Here is a 24,495-nt window from a genome sequence, read left to right as displayed (position 1 = left end):
CTGTAGCTCAATCCCTCTAACCCTGGCAACATCCTTATAAATGCTTTCTGAATCCTTTCAAGCTTCAAAACATCCTTCCTAAAGCATGAAGAGCAGAATTGCATGAATTATTCCAATAGTGGCTTAACCAATGATCTATACAAGCCACAACATGACCTCCCAATGCCAATACTAAATGCACTGACCAATAAAGGCAAGCATACCAAACACCACCTTCACTATCCTGTCTACCTGCAACACCACTTTCAAGGAACTATCAACCTGTACTCCAAGGTCTTTGTTCAGCAACACTCCCCAGGACCTTACCATGAAGTGTATAAATCCTGCTCTGATTTGCTTTTCCAAAACGCAGCACCTCGCATTTTATTTGAATTAAACTCCATCTGCCACTCCTCAACCATTGGCCCACCTGATGAAGATCCCATTGTAACCTGAGGTAAACTTCTTCGCTGTCCACTACACCTCCGATTTTTGGTGTCAGCTGCAAACTTCCCAACCATACCTCTTATGTTCCCATCTAAGTCATTTATATAAATGCATTCAATTTAAGGTGATTGAAGAATCAAAGATAACAGGAGGAAAGTCCTTTTGCACAATGAATAATTAGGATCTCAAATGCACTGCTAACAATTCAGTGAAGGCTGATTCAATCATGGCTTTCAGAAAGGAAATGGAAAAGCGCAAAGAAGGAAAAATGCGATGGTGAACAGCAGAGGGGTGGGACTAAATAGCTCTTGCAGGGAGTAGGAGTGGACTCAGTTGGCCAAAGACATTGTTTTGACTATTTGATATTCTGCAATTTTGTTTATGAGACAGCCTTATAAATCTTTTCTGAACCTGTTGTTGATAATCAATTTTGCTTTTCCTTATGGATTTTATTTATGCTAGATAAGGTATGTATTTATGTTCAAATGCTTTGGATTATACATTGGGCATCATTCAGTTTGCTTTTCCCAAACCATGATGGATTCAATAACTCCACAGGCTGACTTTCAGAATAAACTTGAATCACTGCCTTTGCTACCGTATTTCAGTATATTCCTGCTTTTAGATGAAATATCAGTTGAATATAGCATCCAAACAATCAATTGCATCATTTTTGTGTCAAAGAGTCATAGAGATGTACAGAACAGAAACAGATCCTTCAGTCCAGATCAGATATCCTAACCTGAACTAGTCCCATTTGCCAGCATTTGGCCTATAACGCTCTAAACTCTTCGTATTCATATACCCATTCAGATGCCTTTTAAATGCTGTAATTGTACCAGTCTCCATCACTTCCTGTGGCCGCTCATTCCACACACTCATCACCTTAGGTCCCTTTTATATCTTTCTCCTCTCACCTTAAACCTATGCCCTCTAGTTCTGGACTCCCCTCACCCCAGGGAAAACACCTTGTCTATTTATCCCATCCATACCTCTCATGATTTTATAAACCTCAATAAGGTCATCCCTCAGCCTCAGATGCTCCAGGGAAAACAGCCCCAACCTATTCAGCCTCTTCCTTTAGCTCAAATGCTCCAACACTGGCAGCATCCTTGTAAATCTTTTCTGAACTCTTTCAAGTTTTGCAACATCTTTCCTGTAGGAAGGAGACCAGAATTGCATGCAATATTCCAAAAATGGCCTAACCAATGTCCTGTACAGCCGCAACATGACCTCCCCACTCCTATTCTCAATACTCTGACCAATAAAGGAAAGCATACCAAATGTCGTCTTCACTGTCCTATCTACCTGCGACTCTACTTTCAAGAAGCTATGAACCTGCATTTCAAGGTCACTTTGTTCAATAACATTCCCCAGGAACTTACCGTTAAGTGTATAAGTGCTGCTCTGAATTGTTTTTCTAAAATGCACCACCTCGCATTTATCTAAATTAAACTCCATCTGCCATTCCTCAGGTCATTGGCCCATCTGGTCAAGACCCTGTTGTAATTTGAGGTAAACCTTTTTGCTGTCGACTACACCTCCAATTTTGGTGTTATTTGCAAACTTACTAGCTATACCTCCTGGCCTTGATTTACATCCAAATCATTTATATAAATGATGAAAAGTAGTGGACCCAGCACCTGGTCACAGGCCTCCAGTCTGAAAAGCAACCCTCCACCACCACCCAGTCTTCTACCATCAAGCCAGTTCTGTATCCAAATGGCCAGTTCTCCCTGTATTCTGTGATTTCTAACCTCGCTTACCAGTGCCCCATGAGGAACCTTGTCGAACACCTTACTAAATTCCATATAGATCACATCCATCACTCTGCCCTCATCAATCCTCTTTGTTACTTCTTCAAAAACCTTAATCAAGTTTGTGAGACATGATTTCCCACACACAAAGCCATGCTGACTATCCTTAATCAGTCCTTGCCTTTCCAAATACATGTAAATCCTGTCCCTCCAGATTCCCTCCAACAACTTGCCCACCTCCAATGTCAGGCTCCCGGTCCATAGTTCCCTGGATTTTCCTTACAACCTTTCTTAAATAGTCGCACCACATTAGCTAACCGCCAGTCTTCCAACACCTCACCTGTGACTATCGATGAATCAAATATCTCAACAAGAGGCCCAGTACTCACTTCCCTAGCTTCCCACAGAGTTCTCGGGTGCACCTGATCAGGTCCTGGGGCTTTATCCATTTTTATGCATTTCAAGACATCCAGTACCATCACCTACACTTCTGCGTTTTTTGGAGTATATTGGTTTAGAATTGATTTGAATATTTTAATGTACGCAATCTTACTTGTTTGTAGCTCATTTATGAAAAAAATCAAAAATAAATGTTGGTTTCATAGTAGTTTAAAACAATCATAGCACCTTCACTCCTCCATATAATATATACATGCACGCACATCACTATCATTTGAAATGTAGTTACCACATAAATGATACATGTATTTCCCAACAGCTATTGTCCAAACCTAAATTCAGTGGAGTAGAAAAGATCAAAACTATCGGGAGCACGTATATGGCAGCAACCGGGTTAAGTGCTGCCACAGTTCAAGAGTTCAGCCAGGTAAGATGTATCCTTTTTTCTTTCGGTAAAATTAATTTTCAGTAGCACATTTTCAGTACCAGTCAGTAACCAATTTTGAATTTAGAAAGGCATACTATAATTTTAGAAACAAACTTTTGCACAGGAGATGATGCGGAATCGATATGAGTAGCAACACCATGGAGAGTAAGGCAATTGCCAAAGGAAACATATAAAACGTCTATGATTCATATTTCCTCTGGTAGAAGCAGGCACCATCCAAATACATGGTCACTGCCACAAACTCTACTTTCTCTAGTTTTGTTGCTCCCCACGTTTTGAAAGAAAAATGAATAATTATAGGAATAATTTTACATTTATCCATACACTGGGTGATACATACTTACTGAACAATTAGGATCAAAGATTGATTGGGAAAAGGAAAGGTCATTCAGCCCATTGACCTAAAGCACTGTTGAGTAATTAGATTTGAACTATCCCTCAAATTTATTATCCTGCCATTTTTCTATATCTAATGAAAACTTAACAAAACTCTCTGTCAGTCATGGAAGCTATAATTATTCTAGTTTCGATTTGGAGGTGCCAGTGTTGGACTGGGGTGTACAAAGTTAAAAATGACACAACACCAGGTTATAGTCCAACAGGTTTATTTGGAAGCACTAGGTTTCGGAGCGACGCTCCTTCATCAGGTGGTTGAGGAGAAGAGCTCCAAAAGCTCGTGCTTCCAAATAAACCTGGTGGACTATAATTTGGTGTTGTGATTTTTAATTTTATTCTAGTTTCTATAGCCTTTTTCTGGAAAGAGTCTCAGGTTTCTATAATCTAGGGCATCATGGTGGCTCAGTGGTTAGCACTGTTGCCTTATAGTGTCAGGGACCCACGTTCAATTCCAGCCTTGGGTGACTGTCTCTGCAGGGTTTGCACGTTCTCTCCATGTCTTCGTGAGTTTTCACCTGGTGCTGTGGTTTCCTTCCACAGTCCAAAGATGTGCGGTTTTGGTGGATTGGCCATACTAAATTCCCCTGTAGTGAGCAGGGATGTGCAGACTAGATCAATTAGCCATGGTTGATGCCTTGTATGGGCATAGGGTTGGGGACTGGGTCTGGAAGGAGGCTCTTCACAGGGTTGGTGCAGACTCAATGGGCCAAATGGCTTCTTTCTACACCATAGGGATTCTATGATTCTTTAGTGTTAATGGCTTTAATTGAAAATATTATGGCCATGATTTTCCCAGCATGAAATAAGTCCTGACATGATATTGCATTGGGAGTCCTAAGTCCATAAGAGCAGTTAGCCAGATCACTGAGGAGGTAAGGGGGCATTCTTCCTGGCAGTTGAAAATTAAAAAGCCGATATCTGGCCTGCCAGTCCTATCCGAGTTGATGCAACATAGCAGCTTCTGCAGCAGTAGAGATAAAGGTAGCCTTTGTTGAGGTTACAATGATAGGAGGCCCTCGCAGGGAGGTGGAAGAATTAATTTCCCCTGGCTGGGACCAACCAGGCAGGTCCCACTAATCAAAACATTAACCCTTCCAACAGCAGCTTGGAGCCGCAGGGCATCTGTTGGTACTGGGGATCCTGCTCTTTGGAGCATGGAGTCCCTGGAAAGGAACTAAGAATTGAGTGAAAAGCATTGATGTTGCTGGGAAATTGGTTGAGTGGCAGGCAACAAGAAATAGGGATAATGAGAAGGTGCTCAAATTGGCACAATGTGGCCAGTGGTGTTCCACAAGGATCTGTGTAAGGGCTTCAATTATTCACATTATTTATTAACAAATGACATAGAAAATCAAATATGCAATCTTGCTGCTGACACAAAGTTTAGACGCATTATTGACAGCTTAGATGGTCACATAAAATCACAAAAGGAATAAGTGAGTAGACTAAATGAATGGACAAAACTGGCAGCTGGAGTTCAATGTAAGCAAGTTTAATGTTATCCATTTTGTACTGAAAAATGATAGATCAGGATATATTTTAGATGGTATGAAGTTAAATACTATGGATGTCCAAAGAGACATGGAGATTCAGGTGCAATGAGCTTTGAAACTGGTACAGAAAATAATCAATAAAAACTGATGAAATGTTGGTCTTTATATCTAGGGGACTGGAGCACAAGTATGCAGAAGTTATACCAAGCCCTGGTTAGACTCCACTTGGAATATATGAGCAGATCTGAGCACCAACCTTGGGAAGGACATATTGATCTTGGAGGGATTACAATGTAGGTTTACAGAAATAACACATAGTCTTAAAAGGTTAAGTTGTAAGGAGAGATTATTTGAATTAGATCTGTTTTCTCCAGAATTTTAGATGGTTAAGTGGTGATCTGTTACAATCTTCAAACTATTAACAGCAAAAGTCAGAGTAGATAAAGATACATTATTTCAACTTGCTGAAGATTCTAGCAGTAGGGGGCTTAGTATGAGAATTTGGGCCAGACCATTAGGGAGCGATGTTATGAAGCATTTCAGCATACAAAGGGTGATAGTTATTTGGAACTCTTTTCCACAAATGGCAATGAGTGCAGGATCAGATTAATTTTAACTTTGGGATAGATCTATGTTTTGTTAAGCTTTTAAAGTGATATGGGTCAAAGGCTGGTATATGGAATTAGGCCACAGATCAGCCATGATCTCATTGAATGGTGGAACAGGTTCAAGGGACTGAATGGCCTATTGCTTGGCCTATGTTACTGTTTTCCTTCTTGGCAGAAACACATGGTTTTTGAGTAAAGGATTAATGAAAAGCACTGACACTGTTGAAAGAAAGGAATTTAAACATTGCTAAATGGGGACAGCATGTTAAAGCTTCTTGTCTTGCACTCATCAGCGCCAGCATGCAGGACACTGAGTTAAATCTACTTGCCTGCTCTGAGACCTGAGATTGATAGTTAACTGTTCATGCTGTATCTCAATGCCAGTGATGACTCAACCAGTCAGCACCCTCTTCTCATACTGTATAACTTGGTGTCTTCTATTTTATCAAGTCAGCTTCTCTCATTCTTTTCTCCTTTTAGCAGTATTTAAGTTCTATACAACCAAATAATTATTAAGAGATTTGATTTGATTTATTATTGTGACATGTACCGAGGTACAATGAAAAGTATTGTTTTGTGTGCTAACTAGACAAACCATACCTTGCATAAGTACATCAGGATAATAGAACAGATTGCAGAATATACAAAGAACGTACAGAGAAGTTCAGCTCTAATAAGTCCGTTCATACGTCTGATAATAGCGGAGAAGAAGCTGTTCGTAAATCTATTGATATCTGTTTTCAAACTTTTGATTCTTCTGCCAATGGGAGAGGTGGAAGAGAGTATAACCTGGGGTGGTAAGAGTCTTTGGTTATATTGGCTTCTCTTTCCTGAGGCAGTGGGAAGTATAGACTGTCAATGGAAGGTGATAGCAATCCATTCAGGTAAATTCATTTAAATCCAACATAGATACACTCTATTTTGATTTCAGTTGTATTACAGATGCTCTATCACAGTCCTGAAATGTACTGAAGAAGATCTCTTGACTCAAAACATTCACTCTGTTTCTCTTTTCACAGATTTTGCCAGACCTGTCGAGTTTCTCCAGCAGTTTTTTTTGTTCCTGACATGATTGCCTTATAAAGTATTTTAAACCATCCAGATATTTTTTACTGCAAAGTGTAGCACCTTTAGTGGTTATGCTCCTGTTTATAATTACAGCATAAACTTCCACTAAAGGAGAGAAAATTGTAATGGTCTATCTGGTCATTAAACGTATTGCCATGGTTACACTGGAATTGATATACCAAGGCTCATTTTCAAAAATGAGTGACATGCTTTAGCACCTCAACTTCAGAGTGCAAGAGACTTATTAGGATCTGCAGATGAGTTTAATTTGGTAATTGCAGCATCAATTTGAATTGCTAATTAGAATTCTAACTATGAAAGTGGTTCATGTGTAAATGACAACAGCCAATTAAAATTACTCACTGTAGATTTTTAGAATTCAAATAATGTAAAGAGTCTATTCACCCTCTTCATTGTCTAGTTTATCTCAGCAACGTTACTAGTGATGCAATCTGCTATAATCTTCCCCATAGTGAGCTCTCCAGCGATAAAAGCTACTTGACATTTTCCTTTTCAAAGATGAGTCTGCACAGACACGACTGTGAATGCAGATTATTTTCTCTAGAGTGTCTGTTGATATAGAAGTGAATTTATTTGTTTACCCACCATGTGAATTATATCAAATGCATACCATTATTTAGTTGAGGCAGTGTTACACATTTGATTGCCAACTTAAATAAAAGTATTTCATAAAGTTGACTAATGAGGGAAGAAATTGAAACCGGAAAAAGAAACAGGCAGGTTTGGGTTGTCTGGGAGTGAAAGTCTGAAAAATCTATTTCTCAATTCAAACTTTTCTCTAAACAAAATATTTTGGCATTTCGCTGAGGCCACAAAATGGCCAATCAACCAAACTGCTTGAAGTAGATGTGTTAGTACTTATAATGAAACCTGAGACCTTTGTTGCCATTCTACTTTTGGAATTTAATTATCAACTGTGTTTCCAGAGCATCTGGAAATCCAGTAACGTTTCCAAGGTGAGGACTTGGCTTATCTCGGAGTTGAGTGCCTTTAACTGCTGCTTCCTGGATCCAGACTTACCTCAGTGATTGACCATGACTCTACCTATGAGCTTCTCTCCAAGACCCTCAGATTCCACCATGAGATCTGTCTGCCTCCTACCCCACCACCAGACCTCCAAAATCTCTTCACTCCCCAAATTTGTCCCAACACAAAGTACATGATAGCCCACTGCTAACTTTAAACCATCAACTTTCCTGACCAGGCCTGCGAGGTCCCACCCTGAGGCTTCCTATTCCCCCCAACCCAGGCCTAATTTTCCACCCCCCACATCTGCAATTACCCTCCTTCAACCACAACACCTGCTTCCACCTCAATCCCACAACATTTAAATCGATTAAAAATTAAATTTGTGTGAGTTTTATTCTATTCTTTTCTATTTTTCTGCCTTCCTGTTTGATTACCATCAAACCCAGGTAACATGAAGCACTGATTCAAAAATCTTAGTGGTGGACACCAATCCTCTTTTCTGCTCCATGGCTTTGAGAGTTTTTTGTTTTTCCAGCACTTCTGTCCCTTTTTTTGCTGGTTTCTCTTCCTTTTGGAATCATAGAAACCGTAGAAAATAGTAGCAGGAGTAGACCAGTCAGTCTTTCAAGCCTGCTCCAACATTCACTATAGTCATGGCTGATCATCTAACTCAGAGTCCTGTTCCAGATTTCTCCACCTATGTGTTAATCCTTTTATCCCTCAGAAATATATCTAACATTGAAAATACTCAATGTTTTGGCTTCAACTTTTTTCTATGGCAGACTATTCCACAGCCTCGCCACTCTCTGGTTGGAGGAAATTTCTCCTCATTTCAGTCCTAATGACCTACTCCATTCCCTTAGATTATGATCCATAGTTCTGGATTCTCCCGGTCATCAGAAACATTCTTCCTGCGTTCACCCTGCCTGATGCTGTTCGAAATTTGTAGGTTTCTATGAGATTCCCCCCCACTCCTCATTCATCTAAACTCGAATGAATATATTCCTAACCAATCCAGTTTTATTTCATACATTAGTTCTGCTGTCCCAGGAATCAGTCTGGTAAACATTTATTGCACTCCCTCCCTATCCTTTCTCAGTAAAGGAGAGTGAAATAGCACACAATACATCAGGTGTTGTCACCAAGGCAAATGGAGCAAAATATTCCTGTTCTTGCACTTGAGGCATGAATTGGCAAGGATGGATTAGGCAACCTTATTGAAATGGTTGATGGTGGATATGCAGTGATTAATATTTAAAGAATGGGTGCATGAATTACAATTATTCATTCCTGTCTGGCGCAAAACTAAAAGAGGAAAGGTGACTCAACCATGACTTGCAAATAAATTAAGAATAGCATTTGATCCAAAGAGAAGATTTATAAAATTGCCAGAAACAGCACAGATCAGTAGCAGTTTAAAATTCAGCAAAAAAGGGCAACAAGCTTGATCAAAAAAGAGTATCTGAGTTGAATTATAGAGTACAAAGAAACTGACTGTAAAATTTTCTATAAATATGTGCACAGAAAAGGATTAGCAAAGACGAATGTCAGTCCCTTACAGTCAGAGAAAAAATATATTTACCATACAAGAGGTTCACTAAGCAGACACCAGGGATGACTGGACTGTCCCATGTTGAAAGATTGATTCAACTGTGCCTGTATTCACTAGAGTTGAGAAGAGCGAGAGAGGATCTAATTGAAATGTAGAAAATTCTAACAGAGCTGGACAGATGAGCTGCAAGGAAGACGTTTTCTGTGGCAAGAACCAGGCATCACATTCTTAAGCTAGAGGGTAGGCCAGAGAGAGTAAAGAGACTTTTTCTCATCTCCATACTAAGGGTAGAGAACCTTTGAAACTCTTTATAACAGAAGGCTACGGAAGCTAAGTTACTGAATATATTCAAGAAAGAGAGAGTTTTTTTCAGATTTTAAAGGCATCAATTATTGAGGAGAATGTGGGAATATGGTTTTGAGATGAACAAACCACCATGATCATATTGAATGAAGGAGCAGGCTCAAAGGGCCAAACTCTTGCCTCTAGTTTCTACATTTTTACCAAAATCACTGATTAGGCCTGACTCAGGAAATTTAGTTTTTTTAATAGTAAAGTCAGGGTACTGGGAAGAAGCCCCATGGCACACATCATAATAGCTAAAAGGATGGTAAAAGGAAAATCCAACCAATTATCTCCTCCTCAAATAATTCAAGTTCATGTTATTGACCTACTCTCTTTGATTAAACCTGGCATTACCCCTCACCTCATTTCATTAATACTGTCTCCATCCTTTTCAGCCAAGCATATATTCTCTGCCCCAATTCAAATTAACACTTCTGTCCCTCTCCCTCCATCATCGAACCTGCACTATTCTTTGCTTCCAATCTATTTCAAATTGGTATTCAATATCCATTTTATTGGCAAACATGCTTTAGAAGGAGCAGTATTGATAAGACAACAATTACTTTTTCTAACATGAATTAATCCTCTAAACGTCTGACTATATAAAGCATTCTCAACTGGGTACTGCCAAATGGCTTGGAATCCAAAATTGTTACAAAACAAAATTAGACTAGATTCCCTACAGCGTGGAAACAGGCCCTTCGGCCCACCGACCCTCTGAAGAGTCACCCACCCAGACCCATTTTCCTCTGACTGATGCACCTAACACTATGGGCAATTTAGCATGGTCAATTCACCTGACCTGCACACCTTTTGGACTGTGGAAGGAAACCGGAGCACCCAGAGGGAACCCACGCAGACACGAGGAGAATGTGCAAACTCCACACAGATAGTCGCCCGAGGCTGGAATTAAACCCAGGTCCCTGGCGCTGTGAGGCAGCAGTGCTAACCACTGAGCCAACGTGCCACCCTTTTTTCCTCACAAAGACTAATTACTATCCAAGATAAGATTAATCTGTTTGAGGATCATTAAGTGGATGATTTATTATTCCTCCTCCCCCCATGCAATTCTGACAACACTCATTCTCCGGCCTGGAATCAGGTAACCTGTTGTTACCATGCAGACTTTTAATGTTGCAGGACTTGAGACGGCAATCATCTCATGGGACTCTGGTTAGAATTGTTAAAAAATGTAGCGGATGGGATCCATGCTTATGCCTGAGTATTGACTAGGATTGCAAGGCTACGTTGAGCCCAGTGAAGCCGAAACAAAATCTAAGTCAATTCCAAAACTGAAGATAACTAACAGTTTTCTGTAACAATTGTGTTAATAAATGAAAGCTACTTATTTGCATTTTGATTTCCTTCATCAAAAACTTTACCAGTAGATTTGTGATTTCGTGGAATGGTGTAAAGGTGAAGTGGTAATGTCACTGGACTAGTCTTCCAGTGATCCAAGCTAATGTTCTGGGAGCAAGGGTTCAAATCTCACCATAGCAGACAGTGAATTTGAATTCAATAAAAATCTAAAATAAAAATCTGGCCTATTGTGACCATGTAACCACTGCTGATTGTCATAGGAAACCCTCTGGTTCACTAATGTCCTTTAAGGAAGGAAATCTTCGGTCCCTACCTGGTCTGGCCTATATGTGACTCAGCCCCACTGCTATTTGGTTGACTCATAACAGCCGTTTGGGCAATAAATGCCGACCTCACTATCAACTCCCCTCATCATATGGACAAGTAATTTAAAAAGTGCCGTTAGGAGCTTCTCCTACTTCCAAACAAAATTTCTGATCACTTAACACTGGCATTTATTAAACTTGCAATGTAATGATTTCTAATTAAATCTATCAGAGCAATTTTATTAGGCCAGAAAGAACAATTAGGCAAAATAATGGAAATTAATATGCATCAGCACACTTTTGATTTGTGAATTAAACTGGTGATTTTATAATTGACAACATTTTCAGGAAAGCTCAGAAATTGATACAAGAAGTGGGACAACTACACAAAACATGCAAGATTTATCAGGCAAAACAAATCAATTGGCAACATTGTCTAATTTTGATCTGTGAACAGTTAGCCACAGCATCAGTGCATCAAAGAAGTAAAATATAATCATTTACAATATTTTTCTTATAATTAACTGATCTTTTTTTTTTTAAAATTCTAAGTCATAAGTGGCAAATAATGACAAATTATTTTAAACAGTAGCATTTAAAATATTTAAATTCAGGTTTGAAATTTATATAGATCACTGACTTTTGGTAAACAGTTCATTGCGTATTACCATTCCACATTGTTCATCATAAAGGCTATACAGCACTTAGTTATTAGCGTGAGTATTGACCCATACTTTCTGTATATTGCTTAATAGAATTTTGTGCTTTTGTAATTTAAATCCACAGATTTTCTTTTTGCTGAGTTCCAAAAACAATTTCTAAATACATTTGAATCCATGTTTTATTTGTAAACCAGACATTGAGTTATGTAAGATCTATCTAAATTTCTAATATCTAAATTCCCCTTGATTTGCAGGAAGCAGACAGACAGTACACACACATTGGAACCATGTTGGAATTTGCATTCGCACTTATGATAAAACTTGATGTGATCAACAAGCATTCTTTCAATGACTTTAAGCTGCGTATTGGTATGCATGTTTATATTTCCTGCTCTAGTGATCTGGTGGTGAAACTGTGTGTATTAAATACTTTTTTGTTTCTTTTAATAACTGCATTTATAACTTGAGACCACTACTTAGTTACAATGTTGCAGAGTTGAGGAGGTTGCAGTATGGTATAGATTACAGGCCAGATAGACCTATATTTTTAGCTACATGAAATCATGATCTGTGATGTTCTCGCATAAAGGTACCAACCTTTGCCTTCAGTCACCCTCACTATGTAACAGTCTGTGTTGTGGATGTTAATATAAAGACAGTAAACACAACACCTAGGTTATGTATGTAAATCTGTGATATTATAGACTTGTGAATATTTGTTATAAATAATAATAATGTGGTCTTAACAAATTACAAGATATCTGAATCGACAGAACATGACTATCTGTGGTACATAATATGAAGTCTAACATATTTAGTAAAGCAAAAATGGCATCAGGTGACACTCCAGTTCCCATGTTCTTTTCTGATAGACAAATAAAGCTGGCTATTAAAAACAAAATAAATATATATTTATGAACATTGAAGGAATTCCTCATTCTGGATTTGTAGATAAACACTGAATCCAGCTTTAGTGCTAATGTTTACGATACCCAGTTTTAATTGGTACAGAAAGGCTTTATTAAAAGTAAACCTCAAATATACTGTTGATATTCAGATAAACAAAATATTGGGGCAGACTTTCTGATGACAGGACAGTCATTATTCCAGTGTGGCTGGGAGTTGTGCAGGAGGAGACCCTTTGGAATCCCCATTTCTAATAGGCTCCAAAAGAATAGCCAGGATATTGAATGTTACTCTGGGCAATTCCTCTACAACTGGAGCCCTCCAAAGATCTCCACATAAAAATTGGAGATTTTGAAAGGTTCTGATGGCAATGTGTAAACTGCATAATCCATCTCCTGAATACCTATTCAGCTGACCCCATACTTAACTCCCACACCCCTTACTACAGCAGCACTTACACCCATTAACCCTGACCTGAGTACATTACCCTGGGAGCCATCACCCAAACCCACGCCAGGGAGCTGATACTTTTCTGCGCCAACACCCCCACACTCCCACTCTGAGACTCAACACTTTCTGCTCAGTATCCAATGCACCCCTGAGATTGGACATTCCCTAACCCAAGAATTGACTTCATCTGTCACAGATATGACATGGGTCCCTTGGCAACTCGCCCACCCTCCCCCACACCACCACCACCACCATCAGTACATGGGTAAAGTGGCTGGAGGGTGCTGTATTAGTTGGGTTTGGGATGTATACTTGGACAGTTAGGTGGTCAATGGGCTATAGTCAGTGATCAGTCAGGATGTCTGAAGGTTGTTGGGGGGTCATGGATGTAATTTGGGGTGTATCAGAGGGGTATTTGGGTGGTTACTATGGGTGACTGGAGTGTCAGCTCTGGAGATAGCCAGGCGTTAATGCATTTTTTACTTTCTAACATTGCCTGGTTAACTATTAAGGTAAATCCTATGGAGTTCTCTGAAATCTCCAATTCCAGCTCAAGTTATGTAATGCATCTTGTCTGATATCTCAGAGAACAGTCAAATTGTGGACCGAAAGCTTAAACTTGCTGAGCTGTTCCTACAGAGGTCAGTATGTGGAGATATCAACATGCCCCTAATGTTCTCCAGCAGTCTGGGAAATTAGAGATTTGGGCCAAAATATTTTGTTGCCCATATGCCTGTAGTTTTACTTTAGTGGCAAAGATAGTGAGAGTTATAGAGACACTATCTTTCATAAGATTGCATGTAAAGTAATTGTTTAATTTTCTGGCAGGTATTAACCACGGTCCTGTTATTGCTGGAGTAATTGGAGCTCAGAAACCACAGTATGATATCTGGGGTAATAGTGTTAATGTGGCAAGCCGAATGGACAGCACAGGAGTTCTTGGCAAAATACAGGTATTCTCCTTTGAACCACTTCTGCAAAGTTTGTCAAATATTATTGCCAAATGGATGCACTTTGTGTGCTGCAGATAGCTGCAGTTATTTGTACCAGTCAATCTTTCATGAACAATTAGCATATTTTCAGTTTAGGCTACAATATAAATCTAGCTTTTTTTTAACTGTCCTAAAGTTAAAAAAAGAATTAAGCACATTGACGTAAAGGAAGAGAGGTTCTAACAAAGTTTAGTAAGGGTTCATCACCAAATGTGGGGATTTTCAAAGGGGTCGCGTATGATTATTTTTCAAAGGACGGATTTACTGATCTAATACTCTTAACAGAATGTTGTACCCAGTGGGCAAGCATTAAAAAAATCAATGTTAAAAGAATCAATCTGGTATTCCCTAAAAAGTTCATCTAGATGTTCATGTGAGGGGCTCTGACAAGGAAACATCCAGTTTTTGGATCTAGCTGGTCATTTGGTGTATACGGTTCCCAAAATTCAGAAATAATTAAACTTGTACACATAAATATGGAGTGTATGTCTTGGAGCTCTCAGTGTGGCAGGTGGACTGATTCACTGTTGCTTTGGTACACTATTAGGGCTCAGAATATGTTTGGTTTTTATTTTCAAGGATCCCTCTTCAGGTTTTTCAAGATTTACTTTTTGATTTTCAGGGGCTACTTTTTTGGTTTTCAGGAGCTCCTTTCTGGAGTCACAGTAACTCCTTCGTCATATAATGCATTCTGAGTAAAAATGACTCCTCTGTATTTGTGTTGATATGTGGGACAGAAATTCATGCAGAAGCAGAATAAAGAGGATTTATCAATTTTGCCAATAATTATTATTACTGTTCTACTAAACTTAAAGTTACAAACATAAGGAAAGCCATAATTCCTTATACACCACAACAGGTATATGTTAACAATTATGTTTTGACGATCTTGCTGATGCTACTATAGACAAGGTATCATCACCCTAAATATGTTTTAGACTGGCGAGGTCACAGCTAAACTCTTGCATGTTTGTCTGTAACACAATTGCTGCAGTTCAAGTAAGTAACAGTATGCAAGAAGTTATTACAAATAAATACACATCTTAATGAAGTAAAACTATTCAATATTAAATTATACAATCACATCTTTTTTATCATGACTCGCTGGGGGTAGTGTGTTGTAAATCAAGCCATGTTATTCCTGGAATCATCACAAATATGAAAAAAAAGAGTCAAGCTATCCAAAGTCCTTAATTTACCTGACTGACAGACTCAGGGGTTAAAAGAAAACACTTGCCAGATCTTTGTACATAACAAGAAAATAACTGATTGGTATAAACAATCTGTGTTTAACAAATGGCAATTAGAATGAATGAATTGTCGACTTATAACTTTACAACTCTATCTCTTTGTTAATTCTCCCTTTCATAAGCAGAGAGACACAAATGACAGATAAAACATGATATTAAGGCTGGAAAAAGAATTTTAAAAAGATCAGAGAAACAATATGATCACACCTCTGTGGGCCATAGTTGATTTCTTTCTTTTCCTTTCATTTCTTTTTTAGATCTTTGCTGATAATATAAGGTTGTTCGCGCACTGATGTCCTACTTCATTCACTGATTGAAAGTGTATCCATTCACTGTTCTTAAAGGCATTTTATTTCTCCTTCAATAGGGAATTTTCAGAGTAAGGTGATTAGAAGACAGCTAGATTTTAACTGGATCTCCACTCAGGAGAAACACAGGAGAAAGCTGCTTTGGGGCTACCTCTTTGCAGGCTAGCTGGTCTTCTGCTGCACTGGCCTACCCACAAGCCATGATCACCTGGTCAGGTGGCGATCAGAACATTATTGTCTAGCAGTTTGTCTTTAGTTCAGAGTCTATCAACTGCCTATCCCTGTTCCAGGAAAATACCAAATTGTATACAGCTCTTGGTATGCTCCAGTAAACACTATTTGCAAAAGTGCAGCTACAGTTCCCTTGGTTTAAAGCAGTAGCTTCTTTTCGTCCACAGTCCAATCATAAGGTAAATAAAGTGATTTGGTCTTTATACGGATCCTCACTCCACTCTCGCCCCTTTCAGACTTTCTCCACAATCCGCAGTGCCTCCCTCCCACTTTGCAGCCCAATTCACCCCCACTACAGTTCCTGTCCACTATGTCTCCTCTTTCCTCTGTGCCACCCCTGCAGCTCCTCATTACCCCACCCCTGCCTCATAGCTCCTTTCCTCCATTCCATTTGCATGCCCTCACTGTCACTCCATTGGTCCCCTGGGCCCAGCCTTGCTAGTTTTGCTCCCCTGTCTCACTGACCTTTTTAGGCACTATGTTGCCTGACAGCCTGCACCCACAGCCTCCAGCCTTGCTTATAGCAGCCACATACTATGCTCACTATGAACCTGTCAGAAGTAAGCAGAGGAGAGAACATGCCTGTGATTGCAGGAATGAGTCCTCACCATTTCTTTCATTCTATTCATGAGGCTGACTTTTCCTGATTGCTCACCCTCTCAGAGGGAATTTTCCAGGATGAATTGTGGATTCAAGAGGTGGATCTGCCCACCAGCCCATGTATTTTGAGCACTTCTGACCATAGGTGGAGTAGTGAGTGTATAAATCTGTGGCTATCCATGTATGCCTACACATTACAACACAATTCCAAAATCAAATTGGAATAATGTAACAATATACCAGTATGCTTTCTTTAAAATAACATTTCTCCGTGTATCAATGGAACTGTTATATGGGATGCTGGCTACCCACATTGTGGGAGCAGGGCTGAGGAATGTTCTTTTCAGACTTTAAGATGGGATTTAAGGATAACATACATATCAGCTATGATTTAAACAAATAAAGAGGCCCAGTCCTCTGTTTCAGCATCATTGTAAAGTATTATCTTTACTAGGCATTGTTTTCCAAAACAAAACACATAACGGAGAGATACCTGCAGAAGTTCTATTAAACTTGCCATTACTGGACAATCTCTACACAATCTCTATTCATGATATTGAGTAGCCACTTCATCAACGTCAAGATGCTTCCATGGTCTTTTGTGATAAGCCAGGGATAAGAAGCAATGATCTTTGGAAACTGGAAGCAAGCAGTCAATCAGTTGCTATTTCAAAAGAAGGAACAGGCAGCATACTGACAACACCAGAGTGACCAATCTCTGAATTTATGGGGTTTCCTCTCATTGAGGTTGGTGGTATATGTCCCAGTGTGTTCACTCTGCCTGTTTTGGCTTCTTTTTCTGTCTCATATATGATAGATGATAACTATTGTTGTCAAGAAAAAAAAGTTACTTTTCTTGAAACTTTTTGTCTTGCGCCTACTAGGACAATTCACAAGAATACCAATGGGGAGAGGGGAGATCATTTATACAGTTTGAGAGGAGAAAGCTGATTGGTTGGGAGTGAACTCTGAATGATGGAGGCATTGCCACAGACAATGCAGCGGTAATGATGATTGACTGTTAGCTGCCAGATTTTGTTTAGATTTCAAACCAGATTGGGCCTGAGAAATGAATCCATGAATGGGTTGTCATCAATTTTGTTGATGTGTGCATGTTTATTCTGTCTGAAAAGAACAGGACCATGTGTATGTGAATATATGTACCTTCCAGTAGATGCTGGCATACAATGTAATTCTGCAACTGAACAACATTTACTTGATAATTCTTATTGTGCAAAGAATAACATTGGCAACAAATTTAGCACAGCCAGTTGGGCTTGTAGCATGGCACAGTTGCATATACTGCAAGTTACGTACATTAATCTTGAATCATAAATTTTGGAGTAATTCTTTTCAGCAACACAGGTGAATGTTCCTGCTCTGAAAATGGATGCTAATGAGAAGGAAAAAAAATCCAAGACCTCAGTATCAACATATTGGTTATATTGCAACATTTTACAAACAAGTTACAGATTAAAGCTTCTTAAGATTGTTTTAATGGAAAGCATTATTACATAAATAGGATAAATTACTGGAGTAATGAAACTATTTTAATCACTTCCAGATAACAGAAGAAACCAGTAACATCTTACAAACACTTGGCTACAACTGTACATGCAGAGGAATAATAAATGTCAAAGGGAAAGGAGAGCTGAAAACATACTTTGTTAATACAGAAATGACACGATCGTTATCACAAGGAAATCTGATGACCTGATGAACAGAAGATTACATATTACATCAAAGATTACATATTCAGCAGCAAAGTGTGATATGCCTCTGAAAAAGTATTCTAAATACATAATTTGTACATAGTTTGATTCCATCCTTAGCTGCACATACATTGCCTATGTTTTGGATATGTAGAGCTACTTGCATCTAAACTCTTAGGCTTAGCAACTCTCACATGAGCTGTGGATGCCCTATTTGCTACAATTGAGCAAACTACAACAATCACGAGGACCAGTTTTTACAAATGTGTTACGCATTTAAAGTCACTGTTTTGTAATAACTAATTCATTAAAAGTTTGTATGTTGTTTAATTTACAGAATCTGTCATTTGTTGTTCTTTCATGGCAAAATAAAATATAATACTTTATACCTCAGTAGAGACCACCAATGAAATGGGCTTCAACGAAAAAAGAATTCCTGATACTGAAAACATGAAACAAAACAAAAATTGCTGGAGAAACTCAATAGGTCTCAAAGAATTTGTGGAGCAAAATCAGAGTTTATGTTTTATGTCCATTAACTCGTCTTCTGAGCTTCAGTATTTCAACTGTATTTCAATATGGCTTTGTGTCCTAAAACACATTAGAATGACTAATATCCACAGAGTCTAAAAGTTGGATCGAGTCTGAACCAGGGTGTGACACCTGTTGCTATGACCAAAGTTGAGAGGGAGGGGGCACTGTTTCCTTTCTAGTCCCACTCCTCCACTGATCAGTACAAATTTTTCGTTGACCCAGATTAGCAACATGGCCAGTTATACAGGTCTCAGATGGTGTCAGGTTCAGTGTTGGGAACAAGTCAGTCAGGTTTCTATTGTCGATAACAAATACCTTCTCTTCTATCAAATCAAAGATGCAAAGAGCTTTGACAAGCAGGTTAGTGTTTGCAATATGTATACCCTTAAAAAACTGACAGTGGAGAAACAAAAAGATTAAAATTCTGCAAAATCTTAACTTTATAGTGCTTTGAACAAGTAGCAGTTAAGTTCATGAAATTGTAGAAGTTGTGCATTTTGTTTTCTTCACTTGTTGGATATGGAGATCACTGGCTGATTCCATTTATTGACTACCCTGAGTTGCCCTTGAGAAGGTGTTGGTGAGGTGCCTTCTTAAACAGCTGCAACCCATGTAGACCCACAATGGTGTTATGGAGGGAATTCCAGCATTTTGAACCAAGGACACTGTCAGAATGGTGATATATTTCTAAGTCAAGAATGGTGTTTGGCTTCGAGGGGAACTTGCAGGTGGTGGTGGTCCCATGTTAACTGCTGCCTTTGTTCTTCTGAACGGTAGTCGAAATGAGTTTGTCTAATGATTTTTGGTGCATCATATAGGTGGTGCACACTGCTGCTACTGAACGTCGGTGGTAGATGGAGTGGATGTTCATGGATGTGATGCCAATTAGTTGGGCTGCTTTGTCCTGGATGGTGTTAAACTTCTTTAATGTTGTTGGAGCTGCAGTTATCTAGGCAAGTGGAGAATATACCATTGCACTCCTCTCTTCTACTTTGTAGATGATTGACAAACTTTAGAGAGCTGCGAGGCGAGTTAGTCATTACTGTATTCCTAGCCTCTGACTTGCTCAAGGCCATTATATCGATATGGTTAGTCCAGTTGAGTTTCTAGACAATAGTAACCCTTTAGGAAGTTGAAAGTGATGGTAACACTATTGAAAGTTATAGGACAATGGTTAGATTCTCTCTTCTTGAGGTTATTGCGTGGTACTTGTATGGCACAAATGTTACTTGTCACATTTCAGCCCAAGTCAGGTCTTGCTGCCTTTTGGACATGGACTGCTTCAGAATCTAAGGATTTGCAAATGGTGCTGAACATGGTGCAATCATCAGCAAACATCCCTATTCTTGACTTTATGAGAAAGGAGGGCCATTGACAAAACAACTGAAAATGGTTGGGCCTAGGACACTAATGCTAGGCAACTATTATCATAAAGTCTCCCTCCCACCATTCTTTCAATAACCAGATCTACCAGTAATTAAAGGTCATAAATCCCATCTCTTATCTCCTTGAAAGCTTTGCTTGCCTTGATTTTCCCACAAACAGGAGCTGGCTTAGAGCACATGTTAAGCTGTTGACTTCCTTGATAAAATCACAGTCCCCTTTTCAATGCAGAAAATGTACAATTCACTCTGTATTTTTACAATTTTTCCATTTATTTCTTAAATACAAATGTGTATTCCCAAAATCTGTTCCTTGCAAGTACAGACAAAAGTGAAGACTGCAGAAGCTGGAGATCAGAGTTGAAAGTGTGGTGCTGGAAAAGCACAGCAAGTCAGGCGGCATCTGAGGAGCAGGAGAATCGATGTTTTGGGCATAAGCCCTTCATCAGGAATGAGGCTTGTGGGCAAGAGCTGAGTTGGAGGCTTGCAAGTGGAATAATGTGAGGGGAGGGGAAATGAGGAAGCTGTTGAAATCCACATATATTGTTGTGGAGAAAATATAGAGAACCACCAGGAGAAGAAGAGAGTTCTTCAAGAAGTAGATCTTTTATTTGCAAACAAAAAACCGTGAGACTGAGAAAGCTGATGCCCACGAACCTCAGGATCCGTAGATTTTATATTTTTTTATCATGTTTCTGTTAGCTTATCAGCATGTCCAACTATATCAATCAAAGTTCCTCACTCTAGCTACACAATAAACTAGTGATGTTAGTTCCCATTATCTCTTCAGTTGTACTTTCTACTTGATGTTATTCTAATGTCTCGGTTAGATATTTATTGCTAACTCTGCTACAGTGACCTTCAATTGCAGACTAACCTATCATGATAGATATTTAGCTATTCCATCTGTTATAATAGGCTCCTGTCTCAAGCTGACTCTACTAACTATTAATTAGATATTTTAATGTCATGTCCCAAATATTTATGGTCCCAGTCCTGACATAATAACACTTAACAGAGAAACTTGCATTATTACTTGTGTTATCTCATCTCGCCATAGTGACCTTTCAGCCTGAACCTTACTCTGCTAATTGGTGTAAGAATGTTCCACTATGGTTATCCCATCCTGCCTCCACAGAACACAGATCCCAGTGGTCTTCATGCTTTAACCCTTCCTATGCTTTCATGTTCTTTATTTTCCATAATATCCTGTGTGGTTGCAGGGTCCCAAGGTGGAATATGAGGTGTTCCTGCTCCAGGCATCGTGTGGAAGAGGCCCAGGACCTGCATATCCTTGACAGAGTGAGAGGGGGAGTTGAAGTGAGGTTGGTGGGTGTGGGTGTGCCAAAGGTGTTCTCTGAAAAACCTCACTGCCCCATGGCTGAACACTTTAACTCCCCCTCCCACTCCGTCAAAGACATGCAGGTCCTGGGCCTCTTCCACCACCAAAGCATTACCACCCGACTCCTGGAGCAGGAATGCCTCAGATTCCACCTTGGGACCCTGCAACCACAAGGATAAATGTGGATGTCAACAGCTTCCTCATTTCCCCTCTCCCACATTAGTGGGCGGCACGGTGTGGGTTGCGCTTCGGCGGGTCGGTGTGGACTTGTTGGGCCGAAGGGCCTGTTTCCACACTGTAATCTAATCTAATCTAATTATCCCAGTCCCAAGCCTCCAACTCGGTACCACCCTCCAGATCTGTTCATCACTGACCTATCACCTTCTCCTTCACCTTGATCCACCTGGCGCTTTCCCAGCTAACTTCCCCCAACCCCACCCTCTTCCCATTTATCTCTCAGCCTCGACCCACAAGCCTCATTCTTGATGAAGGGCTTATGCCCAAAAAGTCAATTCTCCAGCTCCTCGGATGCTGCCCGACCGGCTATGCTTTTCCAGCACCACACTCTTCACTCCTGGCAAGTACAACATTGCTAAGGAAAAGACATTGGCCACAACAAAAACAAAGTTACTAGTGTTTAAATGTTCAAGATATATTTATATGGGTCCACATGGTATTTGGATCACATCTCTTCATAACACCTTAAAGGCTCTCTACTCCTGCCTAACGAGGCTGACAGGTCCATGGCAAATACATCTGCAAGTGAAAATAAAATAACATCAGTGAACTGCACCCATCAGCCACACCATACATGCAAGTTGGGAGGGATAATGTGCAGCAGGATTGGCCAATTTCTTTTTGGCAAAAGTCTCAGGAGAGTCAGGAAATAAGCAACTGGAAAGAGTTCAAGTAGCTAGAGTACTCGTCTTGGTTCTACAAGTGAAAAGCACAAAACTAGCTATCAAGTGGCAATCTTCAGCTATGTATCCCCCCAAAAAAATTACTCACAGCATCAGCATCAGTTAAATGCCTTGGACATCTATTGGGTAGCCAAGGCCAATATGGCAATCAATGCACTTCTCGAGTAGATTGAATAGATACGTGCTGCCTGCTATTTTTTTTATTCAAACCCAAATCTCCTTAGAAGTGGAAAACTCCAAGAAATGCTCTCGACCAATCCGCCACACTCCCAGACTCCCCTGGTTAATTTTTTCTTCCTTTACCGCCTAACTGCTTATTTTTCCTCAGCACACATGCTGTGTGTGTGCAGGTGTGAGACACAGTGAAAGACACAAAGTGTACTATTCGTTATTCAATTTCCACCACCAAGAAGAAAGGAAACACCCAAGTGGCCAGTGACAAGCAGTGCCCTTCTCATCAAAGGGCAATGCTGTGTGACCCTGCCTGCTATTGGACTACAACTTCCAGTGGAAGTGGGTCTAAGAAGAAGCTATTTCATTATGGTTTAATTACTGCCCCATTCTTCACTGATATTTGGGAAGTGAAAAACAAAAACAAAACTCACATAATTCTTATGCATCAAGGTTTCTCTCTGGGCAGAATTTTATGGCCCGTCTGCTGACAATTTCGAATGGGAGAGGCACTGAAGACTGGCAAGTGCCCTTCTCATCCCAATTGAGGCCCCTAAATTTCTCAACCAGCAGTAATAATTTGAGCATTGGGAGGAGTTAGAAAATTGGGTGGTTAAGACACCTAGCAGATCACCTTGCTTGGCAATGCATGGGGAAGGAAAGGCACCTCCATCACTGGCCTCCTGTCCAGTTAGTGTCATGATCTGTTCCATCCTTCCACACAGACCTGGATTCTCCTTCCTAATCTAACTTTTCTGAAAAGTTCCCTACACCCTATTCCCATAAAGCCTCCCATCCCCACTCTCATTGCCCTGCAATTAACCAGTCTTATGAGCTCCTGCACTTAAACTATGAGGATGGCTTATGGTCCCCGCAATGGCCAATAACACTCCAGGTAATGCAACTGAGACTATACAGTTGCCTCAAATGATCTATATCTTTTTGAGGCTAGACTTTCTAATAAGTGAGCTGCAGGTGAAAATCTCACTTCAAACGTGAGGCTGAGATGGGGAAGCCAGCGACAACAGGCTATGTCCTCTGCCCACTCTTCAGGTTTGATGTAGAGATGCCAGTGTTGGACTGGAGTGGACAAGGTCAGAAGTCATACGACACCAGGTCATAGTCCAACAAGTTTATTTGAAATTACAAGTACTATCTCTTATCAGGTGACTTCATAAACAGGATAATAAATCTTTGGGGCTATTTTTCTCATTTGTATTATACAGAAGTGGGATTAATGAAAGCTGATGATTTGCATTACTGACCAGTGTAACTCATGGGGGTCAAACTCATTTACAGTTTAATGGATAGTGAGGTAGCGTAAATTCCATATAGAATGGGTGTGCTCTGTTGGGGTGATGGACCACTTGGCCTGTATAAACATGCAGCAACTGTTGTAAAAGACTAGGGAAACAATAGCGTGGTCAAGTCCCCAAAACTGGACATTCTAAATTGGCCATGCACCTCACACTTTCCCAGCACAGCAACAGTGAAAGGTATTGGCATGACCCCCTTCTTGGATGCTTTGAAAGCTGCTCGTGACCTTAATGGCCATAGACCATTTGTGAACATTCCTGACAAGGAGGGCAATCAGAATACACAGCTGGAAGTTACTCCAGTAGCAAAGTCATGCAGAAAGACGTGCGGAGGAAGGCCATATGGAAACCGAAGATAACTCAGAAGATCCACCCTAACCTGTGAGACCCAATATCATGGAAAAGAGTCAGTTCTGTCAGAAAAGGAGATTCCAATGCCCCAGCTCAAATAGATGGATCACTTAGGGTAACATCCTTTCTCAGATGGAAAGAACCAGACAGAGTAAATAGTTTGGGAACTTGGGAAACATTCTCATCATATTCATTATTAAAACTACTTTATTCATAGAAGAGTTGTAGCACAAACCGAATTATGTGCTCCTTTGGCAGCTT

General features: G+C 39.9%; 1 protein-coding gene across 2 annotated transcripts in view; it reads left to right on the top strand.

Moving 5' to 3' along the window:
- The window catches only part of LOC122549721 (adenylate cyclase type 2-like), a 625,439-nt gene extending 606,887 nt beyond the window's left edge, over window positions 1-18,552 (top strand). For both annotated transcript variants that reach the window (XM_043689618.1, XM_043689619.1), the window contains 4 exons: window positions 2,902-3,009; window positions 12,024-12,138; window positions 13,954-14,078; window positions 18,071-18,552. In XM_043689618.1, coding sequence (XP_043545553.1) covers window positions 2,902-3,009; window positions 12,024-12,138; window positions 13,954-14,078; window positions 18,071-18,223 — 501 coding nt within the window. In that variant the 3' untranslated portion in view covers window positions 18,224-18,552. The remainder of the gene's footprint in view (window positions 1-2,901; window positions 3,010-12,023; window positions 12,139-13,953; window positions 14,079-18,070) is intronic.
- Window positions 18,553-24,495: the final 5,943 nt, after the last annotated feature.

Source organism: Chiloscyllium plagiosum, chromosome 5 (genome assembly GCF_004010195.1).
Source record: "Chiloscyllium plagiosum isolate BGI_BamShark_2017 chromosome 5, ASM401019v2, whole genome shotgun sequence".
Taxonomy (NCBI): Eukaryota; Metazoa; Chordata; class Chondrichthyes; order Orectolobiformes; family Hemiscylliidae; genus Chiloscyllium; species Chiloscyllium plagiosum.
This window is presented reverse-complemented; position numbering and strand designations above follow the sequence as displayed.